At 25.5% G+C, this 20,981-nt stretch overlaps 8 protein-coding genes across 8 annotated transcripts, besides 6 other annotated features; 3 read left to right on the top strand and 5 right to left on the bottom strand.

The window, feature by feature from the left end:
• Positions 1-182: 182 nt before the first annotated feature.
• EHI_000770 (uncharacterized protein) lies at positions 183-929 on the top strand (the record flags this gene model as incomplete). The annotated part of the gene is made up of 1 exon (XM_648085.1): positions 183-929. The coding sequence occupies one exon, from the start codon at positions 183-185 to the stop codon at positions 927-929; it is 747 nt and encodes a 248-aa protein (XP_653177.1).
• Positions 930-1,587: 658 nt separating this feature from the next.
• EHI_000760 (uncharacterized protein) lies at positions 1,588-2,790 on the top strand (the record flags this gene model as incomplete). The annotated part of the gene is made up of 1 exon (XM_648084.1): positions 1,588-2,790. One exon carries the CDS (start codon positions 1,588-1,590, stop codon positions 2,788-2,790), a length of 1,203 nt encoding a protein of 400 aa, XP_653176.1.
• A 26-nt stretch (positions 2,791-2,816) lies between these two features.
• EHI_000750 (TBP interacting protein, putative) lies at positions 2,817-3,521 on the bottom strand (the record flags this gene model as incomplete). Its single annotated transcript, XM_648083.1, has 1 exon — positions 2,817-3,521. One exon carries the CDS (start codon positions 3,519-3,521, stop codon positions 2,817-2,819), a length of 705 nt encoding a protein of 234 aa, XP_653175.1.
• A 120-nt stretch (positions 3,522-3,641) lies between these two features.
• Positions 3,642-4,712, bottom strand: EHI_000740 (uncharacterized protein; the record flags this gene model as incomplete). Its single annotated transcript, XM_648082.1, has 1 exon — positions 3,642-4,712. The coding sequence occupies one exon, from the start codon at positions 4,710-4,712 to the stop codon at positions 3,642-3,644; it is 1,071 nt and encodes a 356-aa protein (XP_653174.1).
• Positions 4,713-4,916: 204 nt separating this feature from the next.
• EHI_000730 (pyrophosphate-dependent phosphofructokinase) lies at positions 4,917-6,592 on the top strand. The gene has a single exon (XM_648081.2). It carries the CDS (start codon positions 4,932-4,934, stop codon positions 6,570-6,572), a length of 1,641 nt encoding a protein of 546 aa, XP_653173.1. The 5' UTR covers positions 4,917-4,931; the 3' UTR covers positions 6,573-6,592.
• Positions 6,593-6,870: 278 nt separating this feature from the next.
• On the bottom strand, positions 6,871-7,575 carry EHI_000720 (MTA/SAH nucleosidase, putative; the record flags this gene model as incomplete). Its single annotated transcript, XM_648079.1, has 1 exon — positions 6,871-7,575. The coding sequence occupies one exon, from the start codon at positions 7,573-7,575 to the stop codon at positions 6,871-6,873; it is 705 nt and encodes a 234-aa protein (XP_653171.1).
• Positions 7,576-8,244: 669 nt separating this feature from the next.
• On the bottom strand, positions 8,245-10,989 carry EHI_000710 (uncharacterized protein; the record flags this gene model as incomplete). The annotated part of the gene is made up of 1 exon (XM_648078.2): positions 8,245-10,989. One exon carries the CDS (start codon positions 10,987-10,989, stop codon positions 8,245-8,247), a length of 2,745 nt encoding a protein of 914 aa, XP_653170.2.
• A 1,798-nt stretch (positions 10,990-12,787) lies between these two features.
• Positions 12,788-13,488: a repeat region.
• Positions 13,489-13,944: 456 nt separating this feature from the next.
• Positions 13,945-14,465: a repeat region.
• Positions 14,466-14,871: 406 nt separating this feature from the next.
• Positions 14,872-16,007: a repeat region.
• Positions 16,008-16,415: a repeat region.
• Positions 16,392-18,163: a repeat region.
• Positions 18,130-19,031: a repeat region.
• Positions 19,032-19,078: 47 nt separating this feature from the next.
• Positions 19,079-20,875, bottom strand: EHI_000700 (uncharacterized protein; the record flags this gene model as incomplete). The annotated part of the gene is made up of 1 exon (XM_648077.2): positions 19,079-20,875. The coding sequence occupies one exon, from the start codon at positions 20,873-20,875 to the stop codon at positions 19,079-19,081; it is 1,797 nt and encodes a 598-aa protein (XP_653169.2).
• Positions 20,876-20,981: the final 106 nt, after the last annotated feature.

The raw sequence follows: 20,981 nt of genomic DNA, 5'->3' as shown, positions 1-20,981 counted from the left end.
CAAAAAAACCCTAAAAATTTCTCTCTTTTCCTTATCAAATTTGCATTATCTTTTCATTCTCACTCCTTAGATTCTTTCCTTTTCTTTCTCTCTAAAAATTTATATTTCATTTTACTAAAATACAAGAATTAATAGAAATAGTTTTTTTACTATTAAAGATCTTAATAATCATTGTTTATCTCATGTCCAAATTCGCATTTAAAAACCTTGAAGAACTTAAGGGTATTGTTCAAATGATTGAAAAAACGAATGCTGACTATATTCCTTTTGTATTAGATCAAGACTCATTAAAGATACAAATGATTAATAGTTCAACCACAGTATATTTCTCAGTTGAACTTAAAGAAGAGTTATTTCACTATTTAACATGTAAAGAAAGAATTCAATTTAGTGTTCCAAGTCAATTCTTCTGTAATTATATTTTAAAAACATGTCAAGTTTCTTCTGAATTAACTGTTGAAATAAAAAAGAAGAAAATATTATTCACTACTTACAAAAAAGGTTCTCCGTTTACTTCAGGTATTCCATTAACATTATGTAAAAGTACAATTGAATTTCAACAACCAAAGAAAAAAGGAGATGCTCGTATAACAATGAAAACAATTGAATTAATTAAATCAGTCAAAGTTGTTGCTGGAATGGATCAGCCACAAATTTCATTTAAAATACATAAAAATGGTAAATATGAAATTATTGGTTCTGGTAATAGTATTTATCAAGATTCAATTCAATATTTCAATGAAGATGGTGTTTTGGCTTCTGTCAATTTAAAAGAAACATTTAATACTTCTGCTCTTCTTAGTTTTATTTGTGTATCACCTCCATTAGACTATATAACAATTTTATTTTATAAATCAGGTCCTACTTATTTTCAATATCATAATGCACTTCTTGATATAGTTGTTGTGATATCTAAAATGCGTGATTAGTGATATCATTTTTTTAAAATAAAATTGTTTTAATTTAATCTTAATCTAATTAGAATTTTAGTGTTTTGTTCTTCATTCTTCTTTTATTAATTAATTCTTTTTTTGTCTTTCATTCTTATTTTTTTTTTTTAATGATTTTTTTTTTACATTAAAAAATGAAGTATAACAAAAAAAATTATAGTATTTTTTACTATATTTATAGTTTTAATTACTTTAATTAATAATACTTTTTTTAATAAAAAATAAAAAAAAAGGGGAATTTACTTCAATGAAATAAATTTAATAACTCTAATAAAAGTATTTTTGACTGTTTATTTTGGATTATTATTTTATTATTATGTTCATTAAATCTAAAAAAATATTTCAATAACTTTTAAAGTAATTAACTAATTTTTATTAATTCATTTTGAATTAAACTAAAATTTTCTAATAATATTAATAATTTTATCATTTTTGTGAACAATTTATTTGAAAAAATTATACCATAGAAAATAGTTGTTATTTATTAAGAATATATCATTAGAATCTGTTAAACTAATGTCTTGAATCAAGTAAAACAATTATCAAAATCAAATTATTTTAAAACAAAAAATATAATTTTAAATTTTTGTTATGTTTCGAAAACTAAAAAAGTTTATTTTCAGTTCTATTAAAACGAATGAAACTTGATCGATATTCTATGATGATAGTATGTAAATATTTTGAGAATGAAGAAGATTATATTGAGGTTATGTGTGTTTGTAAGAAATTTCAAGGAATAACAGAACAATTTCATTATAATCCAATACCAATATCAAGTTTTTCATTATTTCCAAATATTGAAACACAATACCTGTATGAAGATGGAGAAGAAGTATTAAATGGAATCATTAATACTGTTATTTGTTATAAAGTTTCATATAAAACATATAAACAAAAAAAATGTAATAATTATAAATGGTTAAATATTTGTTATGAACGTAGTGATAGAGAAAATAGAACAACTGAAATACCCAAAGAAGTGTGTTCATTAGGATTTGGATGTTTTGAACAAACGTTATTAGAACAACTAAGTATTCCAAATACAATTAAAAAGATTCAGTCATATTGTTTTTATTCAAATAGATTTCTTACTTCAATACAACTTTCAACAAATTTAACTATATTACAAAATGATTGTTTTAAAGGATGTATTGCTCTTAAATCAATTATTCTTCCTTTAAAACTTCAAATTATTGAAAAAGGATGTTTTTCTCATTGTACATCATTAACTTCAATAAAAATTCCTTCCCAAGTTTATTTCTTAGGTGATGACTGTTTTTCCTTTTGTTCATCATTAAAAGAAGTGATACTTCCAAATACATTAACATATATTCCAATAAATTGTTTTAATGAATGTATTTCTTTAAAAAAAATAGATCTTCCAATGTCAATTCAAAAACTAAATGATAGGTCATTTAGAAAATGTTTTAATTTAATAACAATTCAACTTCCATTTACTATTAATACAATAAAAAGTAGTTGTTTTGAATCATGTACTAATTTATTAAAAATAGACCTTCCATCATGTTTAACATATTTAGATGTTTATTCATTCTTTAATTGTATATCTCTTCATTCAATTCATTTTAATACAATTTCCTTAAAGTCTATTAAAAACTCAACTTTCTCTAATTGTTCTTCACTTCATTCTGTTGAACTTCCAAATGGAATTATTGAATTAGAGGAAAATTCTTTTGAAAATTGTTGTAAATTATCATCAATTCATTTCCCTTCTTCATTAACTCATATTCAATCAAATTGCTTTCTTCAATGTACTTCTCTTAACCAGCATTCATTTCCCGTAACAATTCAATTAGACGATTGTGTGTTTGGTATCTAACCTTTTATTTCTAACAAAACAATAGTTCATTTCTTGCTTTTACCTCTACTTGGCTCTAATGACCTTTTTGGTTGATAGTCAATAAGTTTATCAAGTGTAAATCCATTTTGCTCATCAGTTTCAATTCCAAGAGTTTCATATAATTTACTGATTTTCATTCCTGATGACTCAGTAAGTAATTCTGATGCGTCTTTACATATTCTTTTTCTTTTTTTCCATTCCTTAACAAAAAACTCATTATCTTTTAATAACTTTGCTTTTTCTTTAGGGTCAATAGTTATTTTTTGATCCTTAAATTTTTTGTACTTCTCTTCTAACTTACTAACTTCCTCTGAAAGTTGTTTTAATTGTTTTTCTAACTCTTCATTTGATAATTGCGATGAAAGTATTTTGTTTGTTTTTTCTTCTACCATTAATTCTTCTTTAGTTGTGGAAAGAGTAACCTTTAGTTCTTGCCTTTTATTTTCTAATTCTCTTATAACTTCTGGTGTAATGTCAGTTAACTTTGATTGGTTGTACCAATAAATCTTTTGTTTTCCATTAATTTTTTCAATAAGATCCCCTTTTTGACTTAATTCTTCTAATATCCTTGTAACTTCAGCTAGTTTTACATCTCCATGCAAATTTTCAGATACTATTTTAGCGTTATAAGGTCGGTTTTGTTTTTGCATATATTCCAAAACAACTTTCTCACCATCTACTTCCTTTTTACCATCCTTTCTTTTTGACATGATAATTAAAAATATTTTAGATGAAGATTGGCTCTTTTCCGTTCGTTTTTGTCTTTTCGGAATTCCTCAAAAAAAAAAGATTTAATAAGAGATAATTAAAACAAATAAAATTATTCTTTGTTATCCCATATTAAGGGTATTTCCAGACCCTCTTGGATGAGCGTCTTTAAATTCATCCCATTCACGTTTTTCTTTTAATTTCTCATCATCGTCATTTGAGTCATCATCTGCAGATGTGTGTTCAGGCTCTTCAATAGGGTCTAGCATCTCATCTCTTTTTTCTGCTTCCCAGTCTTCATCTGTCATCATTCTACCATATTTGAACCTTGGATTAAATACATTTTTCATTATTTCAAGTTTCTCAGGTTTATACGTAAATTCTTTAACAACACCATTATCATTATTGGATTGTGTTGTAAAATACTCTTGATTTTGGGCTGCAAAAGTTTGTAGTTGTTGTAAGTCTTGAACAGTTGGTTGTTTAGGAATAGTAAAAGTTTTAAATCCACCTCTTCTTTTCTCTGCTTCTTGGTCTTCTTTTTCTTTTCTTTTTTCAAACTCACCGTTGGCTTTCAATTTATTAATTTCTTTTAACATTGTAACTTCTCTTTTTTGATAACCAAAATTATCAATTGAATTAAGAATACATACTCTCAATAATGCTTTCCAATATTCTCTTTCATCTTCTTCATCTAATCCATCTCTTTCTTGTTTCTTTTTGATTTCTATATTTTTTAATATATTTTTGGCTTGTTGACTTTCTTTAAATCGTTCAATTCTAGTATTTCTAGCTTGTTCTGGTGTTTCACTAATACCATTAACCATATCAGTGATGTATTGTTTATTAATAAATCTTAGTCGTGCCATTTCATTAAGAAAAGAAATATAATGGGATTGAGATAATTCTAATGCCTGTACACGATTATCTCGTAATTTTCCATATAACTCTGCAACACTATAATCAATCATTAAATATCCAAGGGAGGATGTAGCAATATCATCATATTCTTCATTTTTACTTATTGCATATGTTTTTTCCTTTTTAATTCTGTATTGTTCTAATTCTTTTAATGCATTAAATACTTCTTCATCATTTTTGACATTATTAAATGATTGTAAAAGGCTCATAGATAAAACACCTTTTTCATTTACTTTATCCATATAATCACTTAAATGAAATAATAAGTTCATAATTTTTGAATTTTTCTATGTTAATTGTCCTTTATTGGTATCTTTTCATCATTTTTCACAATCTCTGCTTTATAAAACATTTTTAAATTATAACTAATCAATAACCCAAAATATAAACTTATAAACCTAATAAAAACCCTCAGAATCTTCGCCACGTTGCGATGATTTGCACTCTACTTAAATAGAACTACTACAGAAAAAAATAGTATCTTAATTTTTATGTCTCTTTCTGCTCTCCACAAATATAGACTTCAATATAAACCTGTTTTACCAAAACACATTGCTGATATAGATAATATTACTATTGAAGAAGGTGCTAAAACCCAATCTGCTGTTAACCAAAAAGAACTTTCAGAATTATTTAAACATACTTATGGACTTCCAATTTGTAATATTGTTGCAGGTAAAAATGCTGATATTCATAGAGTTATTAGATGTGGTTTTATTCTTTCAGGTGGACCTGCTGCAGGAGGACATAATGTAGTTGCTGGTCTTTTTGATGGTTTAATGAAAGGAAATAAAGAAAATAAACTTTATGGTTTCAGATGTGGTGCTGGAGGAATTCTTTCAAATGATTATATTGAAATTACTGCAGAACTTGTTGATAAACATCGTAATACAGGTGGATTTGATCTTGTTGGTTCTGGAAGAACAAAGATTGAAACTGAAGAACAATTTGCTACTGCTTTTAAACATATTACAGCATTAAAACTTAATGCTATGGTTGTAGTTGGTGGTGATGATTCTAATACTAATGCTGCTCTTCTTGCTGAATACTTTGCTGCACATGGTTCAGATTGTGTCTTTGTTGGAGTACCAAAAACTATTGATGGTGATCTTAAGAATCAATATATTGAAACATCATTTGGATTTGATACTGCTTGTAAAACATATTCTGAGCTTATTGGAAATATTCAAAGAGATGCTATTTCATCAAGAAAATATTGGCACTTTATTAAGGTAATGGGAAGATCTGCTTCTCATATTGCTCTTGAAGCTGCTCTTGAAACACAACCAACATATTGTATTATTTCAGAAGAAGTTGAAGATAAGAAGATGACAGTTAGTCAAATTGCTTCAGAAATTGCAGATATTGTTATTGAAAGACATAAGAAAGGATTAAACTTTGGTGTAGTATTAATTCCAGAAGGACTTGTTGAATTTATTCCAGAAGTTAAAGCACTTATTAAAGAACTTAATAATCTTCTTGCACACAAGAAAGAAGAATACTCTAAAATTACTGAATTCTCAGCTCAAAAAGCTTTTGTTTGTGAGAATATTTCTGAAAGTTGTGCTGCTACTTTCAAGAACCTTCCAGATAACATTGCTAAACAACTTCTTCTTGACAGAGATCCACATGGAAATGTAAATGTTTCAGCTATTGAAACTGAATCATTTGTATCAGGAATTGTTAAAGCTGAAATTGTTAAGAGAGGTATTAAAGTTCCATTTACTCCAGTTCATCACTTCTTTGGATATGAAGGAAGATGTGCCTTCCCAAGCAATTTTGATTCTACATATTGTTATGCACTTGGATATACTGCCTTTATTTTACTTGCTCTTAAGAAAACAGGACAAATTTGTTGTATTTCAGGACTTCAAAAACCAGCAGAAGAATGGATTTGTGGAGGTGTTCCATTAACTATTATGATGAATATGGAACAAAGAAATGGTGAAATGAAACCAGTTATTAAGAAAGCTCTTGTTGAAATTGAAGGAAAACCATTTAAATTCTATCAATCCAAACGAGCTCAATGGGCATCAGCTGAAGATTTTGTATTCCCAGGTGCTATTCAATACTTTGGTCCATCTGAAGTATGTGATCAACCAACTAAGACTCTTCTCCTTGAACAAAATTAATTTAGACTTCTTTTTGTTTTAATTGTTTTTTGTTAAAGAAATATATTAAAATAATTAAATTATTTAATTAAAATATTGATTGTTGGGATGAAGTTATTGATTGATTTGTTGAAACTGGTGGGTTTTGTGTAAAAATTTGTGGTTGTTGACTTTGTCTTGAGTTAGTTTCATGGGGAAGATCATCAACATCAAGTGTTAATTGTACAGGATTGATTTTAATACTAAACATCAAATTTCTTTTATAAGTTCTTCTTCTTATAAAAAAGATAATCATAAAGAAAATAACAAAAGTTAATTATTAATTTACTATTAATTGTTCAATAATTCTTGAAACTAATATAGATGCATTATGTGATGCTCTTGATAAATAATCCATCATCTTTTCATGACTCTTACCATCTTCTGAAGGAACATCTGATAATGAACGAATTACTATAAAACGAATTCCTAATTTTGTACATGAATGAGCAACAGCACATCCTTCCATTTCAGCACAAACAATTCTATTATCAAATTTGTTTTGAATCGATTGTACCATTGGAGCTGAAACAAAAGCATCGCTTGTTCCTATAGTTCCATAGTGAATTGTTGGTAAGTCTGATGATGAACACTTAGTTGCAAGAGAAACAAGTTCTTTATCACTAAACCAACTCTTTGGCTCACCTAATAGCTCACCGTAAGCAAACCCTAGTGGAGTGATATCAACGTCAGTATAAACTAACTCTGTGCCAATAACAATATCAAGTGGTTTTTGTCCTAATTTCATTCCACCTGCACTACCTAAATTAATAATAATGTCAACATTAAACAGGTGCTTTATAGTAGAAACTGCTAACGCTGCATTAACCTTACCAACTCCACATTGCATAATAATTATTTCATTATCCTTAATTTTTATATAATGGTAATGAATTCCACACTTTTCTAACATAGTTGATTGAGGGTATTTATCACAGATGGCTTGTAGTTCTTCTTTCATAGGAGCTAAAATTCCAATGATCATGAATTAATCCCGTTTTATTATATTATTTTAAGTTTTTATTTTATTATTTTCAAAATTGTTGGAATATAAAAATATATCAATAAAATTAACCATTTAATCTTCATATTAAGGTTATTTGAATATTTATTTTGTTCTAACTGAGTTAAATTAAAAGGATTATTCGTATTTATATAAGAAGATTTGAAACAACATTTACCCATAGTTTATCAGTATATGTCAGTGTAAAATTAACTATTTTGACAAGACTTTTTTTAATGAAAATATTAAGATGGTATTTTTCAAATAGACATTAATTATTCTAGTTATTATGTTTTTTTTTTTCAAAACATTCATATTTGTTGTACTTAATTGATTTAATTGAAAGAAAGACTTAACAATGAATAGAAGAGAAAAGAAACCTAATAATTGTAGATATTCAAAAATTGAATCAGTATGAATTTATTCAACAATTCTTGAGGGAATTATCTTAGAATATTAATGGTATTAATAATAACGAGTTTCAAATCTAAATGAATAAAAGAATAATAAGTTAAATTATTAGTACATAGGAATATGTCATTGTTATTTTTTAACTAAATAGTTTTATACATTTTTGTAGTGGTTTAAAAAAAAAGAAAGACAAAGTTAATAGTAAATACTCGTGTTATTTGTTAAATAATTTTATCTCTTTTAAAGGTCAGAAATTGAATCTTCTTGGAATGCTTCATTAATGACTCTAAGTCTTCTCTGATGAATTTGTTTTCTGATTAAAATGACAATGATAATAGAAGAGATGATACAAAATGCAATCACAAAAATTCCAGAAAGTATACCAATAATAATTTTACTTAATGGGGATGTATCATTAACATTATTCTTTGGTGGGATTTGTGTTACAACTGGATAAACTGTTCCTGGTTGACTTACTCGATTACATACTTTCTTTGTATTTGGGTTATTTAAATAATCGGGAGTAGTCATTGAGTCTAAAACAACAAGTTCATCATCTTCATTTACTCCAGTTCTCACAAATACTAAGTCAATTTGTTGGTCAGGATCTAATTGTTGTGAGCAATAATCATTAACTTCTACACAAACAGTGAAGTCATCAGTAATATATTCTTGATTTCCAATAGTAAGACCATCTCCTACAAGAAAAGCACTTCCATCATCATCACTTGCTCCAAGATCAATAGAAGGTAAATCAATTGAGTCACCTTTTTTTGAGGTAAATCTTCTATGAGCATTAAACTTAAGTCTTGGAGGTAAATTGTTTTTTCTTCTTTTTCTTTTGGTTACTGACTTATCTACAGGGAAAATAATATTATCTTGATTTGGATCATCATTTTGTGAATTTAATATATTTTGAACCTTAAAATTAAGAATTGTAACGTTTAATGTGTCTGGTGTTGAAACAACATTATCTGATGTTGTTGAATCAGATGTAACTGAAGAGACAGTTACTTCTTCACCAGAATCTGAAAGAACTTCTTTTGATTCAACACTCGTAGTAGCAGTAGTACTAGAGAACATTGTTTTAGCACATTCACTAGTTATACCTTTTTCTTCACAGTTGATGAGATATTCAAATTTTGAATAAATACAGTTTCCATAACCTATAGCATTTAATTCACCATTAAAGTATAATTTCCTACATTGATATTCATTAATAAAATCATATTTCTTTTGAAGTGCTAATTTATATAGTGTTGATGAATAAACATCACTACCTTGAATTTGGCATGTAACAGTCTCTAATTCTCTTTCATTACAACTTGAAGTTCCACAACAATTAGGTGTTTCTTCATCTATTCCAGTTAGTGTTGATAATGAGTATTGATAAGTTGTTTCAGAACAGACACCTGGATAACTAACGAATTCTTTAGTAATAGAAGAAGGAATACAAATATTTGAAACAAGAGTATCGTATTTATTAGTAAGAAGACTCCAATATTGAGCGACAATTCTTTGAACTAAATATTTATTTGAAATAGTGTTAATATTAATTAAACTAGCATATTGGTCAAATGATAAATTTTTCCAAAAAGAAGCATCAGAAAGTTGGTCTTGTTCTGAGATAATATTAATTTTATATTTCTGAGCATTAATTTTATAAGTAATACTAGTTCCTTTTAATTTTAATATTTTGTTATTATTAACTATACTAGCAATTTGTTTATGTTTTCCATTAACTGTTGTTGTCCAATTGACCATGAAATAAAGATACATTCCATTAATTGATTTTGTTTCAATTTTTTTCATTCCATATGCTGTTTGAAGAGCATTTTGATATGTCTTTCCTTCTTTATTTATTTTTAACAATCCTTGTGAATATAAATTTGTTAATGGAATAGACATAGTTTTTCCAATATTTAATTGAAAGTCAAATTCTGCTAATGATTGTTCATTTAAATTAACATCATTGTTAGTGTCAATAAAAACTTCTTTAATACAATCATTTGGATATAATTGTGTTAGTGCAATAGTTGATGGATGATACACTAATGCAGGGACATTATAAACTATTTCTATTGGTTCGACACTACAACCAGCATTGGGTGGATCAGGGCTTTTAAATGAAAGTAATTGATAGTCAATATCAAACGACCTAATTCCAGAATATGTAAGTGCATAATGATCAACAGCAGCTATAACAGTTTCACCAATTTCATATTCTCTGGTAAATACTTGGAATTTACCTTGATAACTATATGCTTTTTTCCCTGAAAAAGCAATAAAAATTGGGTCATCATTATTCATACTTACAACAGCTGAAATTGGTTCTTCACTAAATCCTGTTGAAAATGAAATTGGATTAATTCCTGTAACTGTCAATGAATCTTTAGACACACATTCCATTCCATTTTTTCTTGTTGATAGTGGTGGTGTATTTTGTGTAGTACAATATCCATTTTCTTTTATAATTATTGTATTAGACTCTGTCATTAAGTTATTAACAACATACGAAACAACTGATGAATCAGTTTGAGTATAAATTATACAAAAAGAATCACTATCACAATTTATGTATTTAAACTTTTTTGCACCAGTCAGTGAAAAGGATGTTGATTTTTTAAATTCATTGAGTTTGAGTGAATTGTCTTTAATTGTAAAATTAAAAGTGTGGAAATAAATAACATCTGATTCTTGCATAGCTAAAACAAAATGAGTACCAACATTACGTAAAAAAAGTGGTGTTCCAGAAATTGATTGAGTTTCAGTTGAAATAGTTTTAGGGCATGAGTATTGAATGTAATAAAATTTATAGTCATTTAAATTAAACAATAATAACGATTCTCCATTAACAGAAGTAATTAAAAATTTAGTTGTACGAGAATCAACAAAGTCATATTTTTTTTCATTAGAAAAAGCCCATATATTGGTTAAGTTTTGTGCAAGATAATGAGAAGATTGCCCTGAAGTAAATTTTTCCATTGAACCAAATTCATTTAATTGAAATAACGTAGCATTAACAAATGACAATAAAAAGTATAGAATGACGAGCATAATCATATGGTAATTTCAAGTTGAGATTATTTAAAATGGTATTATTACTTTTAGTAAATAAAAAACTCCTAATTTAGCATATTTTATTAATAGAATTAAAGAAGTAGTTTATTGACTTTTGTTCTAAATTAAGTTAATATTATTCTTTTTCTATGATTTTATTATTATTACAATTTCTTTGTATTTATAAAGTTAAATTTAATTTTAATAATTACTGCCTAAAAAAAGTTACACTAAACTTAGTATTTAAACAGTTTTTATAACTTTTGTCATTTTAAATACAAAATAACTTTTCCATTATGAATTACAGCAAACCCTTTTTTAAAAAAATAAAATTTATATAAGATAGAGATACTTACCTCCTACATTGAATAAAGAATATTTTGATAATAGATAATTTGAGGAGATGTTTGATTAAGTTTATTCTTATTTATATAGTTGGAAAAATAGTTTTTTGATAAAATATATTAATAGGACTTTTATTCAAAAAATAGTAAAGTATTTTATCAAATTTAATCTTTTATAGTTTTTTATAGTTTTATTTGTTTATAAATATTTATTTTTTTATTGAATTACAAACGTTATTGATAGTTTATTGATTGAGTTAAAGTATATTCCTATATATTTATAAAACGCCATCAAATCAGTTATTAATTTAAAAGTAAATTCTTTCAAATTTTGTATTAAAATAGATTTTTCATTTCTAAGTATTTTTTCTCAATTTTTCCCCATCTTCTTTATTATTGCTTATTTATACCTTTTTATTCATAACCTTTTTCTGATTGTATTAATTTATTTAATTTTATTATTTTACTTAATGTTAATTTTTTTGTTATTTGTTTAGACTAGATTCTGAAGAAAGAAGAGATAAAATATGTAAATCACTACCAACATCTTTGGTATGTTGTTTATATTACAAGTTGTTATGATAATCTTCTACATATAGATATTTTTATTTTATATTTCTTTTTTTTGACCTAATTAAACGTTTTTAGTTATGGTTGTGTTTAACTTCTTGTAATAGTTTTATTATTTGAGTTGATTATTTGAGACTTTTGATAATTTCAGAACGTTCAGTTCTTTATCTAATGAAATAAATTCAATGTTTTGTTTACACGAGGTATTTAATTTAACAAATTCTCTTTTTTCTATTACACCCTCAGTAGAATAATAGCTCTTCATTTTCTAAGTCATTCAAAGACATTAAATGGTGAATTGCTTTATAAATATAATTAATAATAAAACTTTTAATATATTAATACAATTTTTCTTTTACTTACTTCATTGTTATTACACTTCATTTTACATTATTTTTGTAATTGTTGTTAATGCATTTTATTGTAAAATAGTATCAATCTTTTATGTTACTGTTATTTCTGATTTAGTAAATATAGCACTTTATGTAATATTAAATTTATTTATAATGTTAATAATCGACAGTATATCTAACGATAATCAAGACATTAAAACAATAATAATAGTCATTAATTAATAAACTACAACTTTGGCTGTTATTTTTAACTATTTATTGATAACAGTTGATTCAATAATGAAAAATATAATAAATAATAAATAAACACCCCACTCAATGAGTTTAATTGGGTATGAAAATTAGCAAAGAAAAAATACATCTAAATAATTTACAAAAAAGAAAAAAGATGCAAAAAAATTTGCATCCATAGAATTTTCCATTTATTATATTTTGCTCCTAAAAAAAATAAAAGATAAAATCAATTAATTAAGTATTAATAGAACTAGCTTCTATTCTTCCTGGCTCAGGGGAGACTAATCCCGTCCCTTCGTCTTCTTCTTCTAGTAGCTCTACCGAGTATGTTTGGTTGCGGTTGAAACAGTATTCCATGACATCCATCATGTTTTCAATTACATGGTTTTTTACTTCTTTAAAAATGTCAATGTCAATTTTTAATTCTTTAATTAATTTAATACTTTCTTTATTTATTAATTCATTGATTGAGATTACTACTGGAATTATTCTGACATCTTTTAATTTTTCTATTTTCATTAGTATATTCTTTAATTCTTTATACTTATTTCTTTTCTTCCAATATTCTCCATTAATATTGTGATCAGCCACAATAGTCATATCAAATAATACACCAGTTTGATTCTTTTTATTTAATACATATATATCTGTTATTTTGTGGTATTGTCATTCACTTTTAGGCATTATTTGTTTGTTCAATATCATCATGATGTCTTTATATTTGAACATTGTTTCATATTGTATTTTTATATTGTTTATTTCCTGTATATTTTCTTATTAATCAATATAATAATGCATATATTGTCATGTTTTTCTATTTGTGATTTTTTATGATAAATGCAAGATAGTAGAATGTGTTCTACTGTAGCTATCTTGTCTTTACAAAGTGTTTAGTATTTCAATCCTTCATTTTTCATTTTTTGCTCCTAAAAAAAATAAAAAAATAAAAAAGTATGATAAATACAGAATATGTAAATATTTATGTTTATATTTTATAATCATTTATAATCATTTTTATTTTGTATGAAATATTAATGAAATAGATGATTTGATTATTCATATTTATTTATATTCTTTTATTTATATGTTATTTATCTATCGTATTTTTATATATTTATTTCTCTGTTTATAATATGTATATCATTGTATTCTTCTTATTATCTATATATTATTATATTCTTCTTATTTTATGTTTTTTCTTTTTATATTATTTAGATTTTCTTATTTTTATGTTTATATTATTTAGATATATTTGTTTATTTGAATATTCATATTTATCATTTTTATATTATTATCATTTATATCTACTTTCAATTTATATTTATTCTCTTTTGATTTATATTAATTTTATCTTTTATACTTTGATTTTATTATGGAGATCGAAGGTGGCACGTCTGAAACACCACACACAAACACTAGTACAAATTCAAACTTCGACACTCCCAGTTATTATCTGGTTATGATAGTGTATTTGAATCAGAAATGTATTAGGGAATGCTGCAAAGGGTGTAGCAAGATATTATGATAGAATATTACATGGTTGTAATATAAGAATCTACTGAAGTGTGGGTATGACTAAAAGAAGATTAGTCAAAGTAGTATAGTAGTAATAAAATGATTCCTTCTTCCATTCATAAAATAAGAAAAATGAAATTACTTAAAATTAAGATAGAAAACAAACAAAGGCTTAAAAAGAAGAAATAAGCAGAAGAGGTTTGAAAAACCTTAATAGGAAGAAATAAAGCAAATAAATGATTTTCTCATTTTGCAAGATAAACCTAAATGATAGGTTAAACAAAGAGATTACTCTTTTTTAATAAGCTCAGGGATGTGATTAGTCTCCCCTAAACTAGGAAGAATAGATGAAAATTCTATTACTACTTAATTAAGTAATTTTTATTTATCTTATTTTTATTTATCATTTATTATCTTTATTAAATTAATTTGATTGAATTAATGTTGATAAAACATGAAAATTCAAATCACAAAAACATGAAATAATAAAAATAAAACAGAATTGAATTTTCTTTTCTTCAATTTTTTGTTATTTTTAAAAAAAATGAAAAAATACTAAAAATAAAATAAACTAATTATAGAAAATAATAATATTATAATTTTATTATTATTATATTATTAATATTATTAAATAATTATTGTTATTGTAAAAAAAAATAAAAATAACATTTATTTAAAATAGAATGGTAATAAAAATAATAGTTAATTTGATGTGTTAATAACGTGTATTAATTATTTAAACATTCATATTTTGAACTTATAAACATCAAACTAAATTAAAATGGAAGAGGTGTATATAATTTAATTCTATATTCATATCTTGACATATAACAACATCTATAATATATCATTTTCTTTCATATTTTGATAATATATATCTTGTCTTCTAGCATGGAAAGAATTGTCACTAACCAATAAATCTTTATTGTAAGTTATTACTATTTCATCATTATTAATACATTTTGGAGGAATATTAAAATCAATAGCATCAAATTCATTAAAATTGTGTAATTAATATCTTTAAATATTTGTTTACAAACATAATCATGTTTTAATATTTGATTCTTTTTCATTACATCCTGACAGTATATGATTAATAGATGCAATTGTGTTAGGGCAATGTTTACAATATTTTAAAGCATCATTTTTGAGTATTTTTGATTTAATATTTCCTGTCATACTTACTCCTTCTTGCATTTTTACTATTTGGAGGAATGCATTTCTTTTTATATTTAATGACCTCCAAGTGGCTACTGTTAATTTCTTATCATTAAAAGTGCCATTTGCACATCTTATATATTCACCACATTTCTTTTCTTTCCATTCATTTAAATATCTTTCATTTAATTCATTATTTACCCATTCAAATACTTCCTTTACATCATGTTTTCTTTCATTTAATTCTATTACATTCATTAATTCATTAAAATTAATCTTCTTACCAAATGTTTTCTTCATTCTTTTAATTATTCCATTTGGATTTTCTTTTATTGCCTCTATCATTTCTCCTATTTCTGTGCTTGATCTCCACTTATATTTTAAATATATTCTTAATAATTCTTTACCACATTCATCTCTTGATGACATTAATCCTAATCCCATTTCATTTATTTTAACATATAATCTACTTTTTGGGATATTTCTACTGTATAATTGGAGTTGTATCAATGATTTTCTTATTTGTTTATCTATCTTCTCCAACTCTCATAGTTTCCATGTGACAATACAAAATCCATATCTTAATTTTGAGATTATATCATTATTAATCTTTCTTATTGTATTGAGGCTGCTATATTTCATAGTATTTAATGATGATAGAATAGAAGATATATCATTTAATATTCTTGTACAATATTTATTAATATTTACTTTATCTCATATTTCTATACCAAGGTATTTATAATGATTGTCATTAGTTACTCTTGGTCAAATAAGAAACAAGATAAATACAATAATAATAAATATTACACCCATAACAAATATAAATGAATAGCAATAAATGATATACAAGAAATAATAAAAAGAATAATAAGGGAATCGAACAAAGGAGAATACGAAGAAATACTCAAAAAATATGAAGATAAAAGAAAAAGATGGTATGATAATCAACAAGAAGTATATTCAATCAAAAAGAAAAAGATAAATGAAAAATTAAAAGAAGAAATTAAAGAAAAAACAAAAGACAATGAAGAAAAAGACATTAAAACAAATGAAGCAGAAATTAAAAACAAAAATCCAAATAAAGAAATGAATGAAAGGTGTAAAATTACAAGAATAATAAATAACAAACAAATTATAATTAAAATACAAGAAGAAATACAACAAAAGAAAGAAATAGAATTTTAAATGAAGTATTGTATTGTTTTGCAATTAATTGATTAAATAAAAATTATATAAGAAATTAAGAAATGAACAAATAGAAAGCATTATAAAAGCAATAAACATCAATGTCAATAATGAAAAAGAATATATTAAATATATTAAAATATCACATAAAATAAAAGAAAATACTAAACAATACATTAAAGTGAAAATAAATGATATAATAGAAGGAAGAGTAGAGTGTAATTCAATAATAAAAAATATCATATTAAAGAATAACTCTACTGAAATTGATGAAGAATACTTTAACATTCTCATCAATAAAATGAAAGAAATGAAAATAGAAAAATGTTCAAACATTAATTACTATATTCAATGAAAAGAAGCTGACCGATTAATAATGGAAATTAATAATAGATGGATAATGTCAGGAAGCAGAATACAGGATCTGCAAGATGATATGAAGAAGATTTCAATGGTTATGCACCTTTATCTCCAAAATAAAATAATAGGAGACAAATTTGATGAAATAAAAGAAATCCTAAAGAAAATCAATAGACTAGAAGATTTGGTCAAGGGAAGAAAATGTACAGAATAAAGTGCAACATGAAATTAAAAGAATATGATGAAGAAGGAATAAAAGTCAAAACACTGGAAAGAATAAAATACCTAAAATATATGATGACAATGATAAAAGAAAAAAAATAAATTTAATAAGGAAGAAATAGTCAGAGTCAATACAAATAAAATCATGTTTGATTCTAATAAGAAAATTAGAATAAGGAAGAAACAACAAATGAAATATACGCAAATAACAATATTACTTTAGAATATTGGAAATGTTATACGAAACACAGGTGAGATTAAATAAAGAAAATTGGAAAATAAAACAAATCACCTCGTGGAATGAAAGATATAGAAATTATGATAATGTCATAATAACAATAAATGAATTAAATTTAAGTATAATGAGAATAAGTAACTGGAAAGCACAATGAATAGACACTATATATGGGTATTATTGGAAAAGGATGTCATCATCAAGAGAAGCCATTCTCAATATCTTTAATGAATGGTTGAACTTCAATCAAAACATCCCATTAGACATGGTAAGTGGATGAACTTTATTAATCCACAAAGGAGGTGATATGAACGATGTCACTAATTATCGTCATATCAGTTGTACAAATGTAATTATGAAAGTATTTACCTCCATATTAAAAGAAAAGATTCACAGAAGACTTAACATAAATAATAAATCATTTAAAACTTGTAGGAATCAATTGTGGTGTAAGTTGCAATCTCTTGCTGCTAAAGAATGAATAATAATTAGTTATATATTAAAGCAGCAGAAAGAAGAAAAATAAACAAAATATGTGGAGTCATATTATGACATTAAGAAAACATATGACACAGTAAACCATGAATGAGTAATTGAATCATTAAAATATTTTAATTGTGAGGGAGTCATCATTGACATTATTGAAAGTATGATGACTAGATGAAAGATATTCATCGGCTATAAATTTAATGAATATCCATAATGATTAAATTAAATAGAGGAATTTTACAAGGCGATTCCTTATCAAATCTACTCTTCATCATTCAGATGAATGTATTTTCTCAAATCATCGAAGAGAAATTCCCAAAAGCAAATCACAACTTATATATGGATAATTTGAGAATAATGACAGAAAGTAGTGAAGAAATTGGAATAATCCACAATGAAGTTAATGACAAATACATCAAAAAATGGAAGTGTCATCAAACAAGTAGACACTTCAGAAGATGGTTCGAGTCAAAAGGAGTAGATAAAACTACTACAGTGAAAGCATGGAAGTCCATCAATATTAAGAAGAATGCATTTCTCCAATTAACTAAAATACAAGATGGTGCAATATTTTGTGTGTATAGAAAAGCAAAAATAATGAAAAATGAAAGATTAAAATACTCAACACTTTGTAAAGACAAGACAGTAACAGTAGAACACATTCTACTATCTTGTATTTATCATAATAAATCACAAATAGAAAAACATGACAATATATGCATTATTATATTGATTAATAAGAAAATATACAGGAAATATTCAATATAAAAAACTCCCATATGAAACAATATTCCAATATAAAGACATCACAATGATATGAAACGAATAAATAATGCATAAAAGTGATTGACAATATCACAAAATACCAGACATATATGTAATAGATAAAAAGAATCAAACTGGTGTATTATTTGATATGACTATTGTGGCTGATCACAATATTAATGGAGTGTATTTGAAGAAAAGAAATAAGTATAAAGAATTAAAGAATATTCTAATGAAAATAGAAAAATTAAAAGATGTCAGAATAATTCCAGTAGTAATCTCAATCAATGGATTAATGAATAAAGAAAGTAATAAATTAATTAAAGAATTAAAAATTGACATTGACATCATTAAAGAAATAAAAAACCTTGTAATAAAAAACATGATGGATGTCATGGAATACTGCGGAGATCACAACCAAACATACTCCGTAGAGCTGCTTGAATATGATGAATACAAATGGATGTGATTAATCTCCCCTGAGCCATTAAAAATAGAAGCTAGTTCTATTAATACTTAATTAATTACTTGTTATTAAAGATGTTTATTTTAAATAAAACAAAAATACCCATTTACTCAATTCATTTTTTAGGTTGTTTATTTTTCTTTTGACTAATTAGTGGAAGGAAACGAGCTTCGAAATACAGATTAACATTAGCTCTATGACCAATGACGTCTTTATTTTTGTATTCTATCCAAACAAATAATTTCTTTCTTCTCAATAAAGAAACTTCTTTTTCATTAGAAATAGTCTTAAAGAAATGGAAATATTTTCCTCCTTCTCCAATATCTTTATTCCATTGAACTTGAACTCTTTTATCTTCACTTGCACCTATATAAAGGTTCATATCAAAAGAAAGAATTTGATCATGATACCCTACAATTTGATTAATTTGAGTTCTATTAACATTGAAATCAATATACATTTCTTTTAATATGAAATTAGGTGGAGTATTCATTTCAAGATTAAGAGTTGGTTCTTTTTGTTCTTTTAAACATTTCCATGTTGTAGAATAATTAGATAAAGCAGCTCTTGAATAAGCTGGCATATTCATCATAATTTTTCCAACAATATCCCTATTATGAAATTTTTCATTCAACATTCCTGAAATTATTCTTAAAGCAATATCAGTAAATGATTTGTCTTCATTTTGTAGTAAAGTTTCCTCTTTTTCTTCAGGAATTAATAAATCTTCTCTAACAATAAATCCTTTCATTTTCTTAAAATTATTTACTGCATATTCTAATGAATCAATGTCTTCAAAAAATAGTATGATATTACTCTTGTTTACTGGCTCTTGTCTACAATTATATTTAATCTTACTAAGGAATCGTTCAATAGGCTCTTGCGCATGTTCACTAATTTGAGTTAAATGAATAATCATTGTTTGTTCACCATAGTCAGTATCGTACACAATTACATTTACAACAAACTCATTATCCTTTGGATGGAATAATGTTCTGTATAAGGGTAATGTATCATATACTGTTGGAACACATAGCACTGGTCTTAATGCTTGTTTTTCCATCATTAAGCGTTGTGATTTCTTAACTACCATTGGCACAATGTTTATTTGATAATACCCACACAAATAAGTAAACACTAAATTGACTAAATAATTCATTGGTTGCATCATCATAGACTTCTTATCAATATCATTAATAAATTCAATAATTGTAGTTTCTAATGCTTTGCTTGCCCTTCCTGCAGCATCATATAAACATAAAAACCATAATGGATAATCTACTCTTTTTTTATCTACTCCAACTTTCTCCTTTCTAACATGTTCTTTTAAACAGTCTAAATTACAATCAATAGTTCTGTGTTGCCATGGATGTTCTGGTGTTGCTCCACAAACCACTTGAACTTTTCTAAATCCACAACCACACTTTACTTCAACTAATTGGTCACATGGAGTTGTTGGACATGGAGTATTGCCATGACATTTACTATTACAATTATGGGTACAATAAGGTTTTTTCTTTCCACACTCATATGGACATTGACCATTCTCAGTACATGGACCATCATGACAAACTCTCTTACAAACATGAACACCACATGGCATAGGTTTACCACAAATTTGACCACATGAAGCACTTTCAATATAACAAGGTATTTTTACTTTATTTTTACCACAATAACAAGTCTTTTCTGTTAATGAAGTACATTTTGGACATGGTCCAAAATGACAATTATGTTGTACTGGTGGATGTCCACATGGTGGAATAATAAGACATGGATAATTACATTGTGGTGGTTGTGTTCCACATGGGATTGGTGGCATAATTTTTGTTTTACCGCAACGACAAGTTAATGGAGTTAACATCATATGAGAACAAGGTGGACATTTCTTATTTCCATGACAAATTTGCATACATTTATGACCACATGGTAATTCTTTTCCACAATAATTAAAACATTGATGTAAGTCAGAATTTATTTTACCATGAGCTAAACAACATTTCTTATCACATCTATGA

The sequence above is a fragment of the Entamoeba histolytica genome, genomic scaffold (assembly GCF_000208925.1).
Source record: "Entamoeba histolytica HM-1:IMSS scf_1104750516279 genomic scaffold, whole genome shotgun sequence".
Taxonomy (NCBI): domain Eukaryota; phylum Evosea; order Mastigamoebida; family Endamoebidae; genus Entamoeba; species Entamoeba histolytica.
The sequence above is the reverse complement of the archived record's forward strand: the minus strand, read 5'-3'. Positions and strand labels throughout refer to the sequence as shown.

What these genes read in the sequence shown, in the direction of transcription:
- EHI_000730 (XM_648081.2), top strand. Translation starts at nt 4,932, where the DNA reads ATGTCTCTTTCTGCTCTCCACAAATATAGACTTCAATATAAACCTGTT.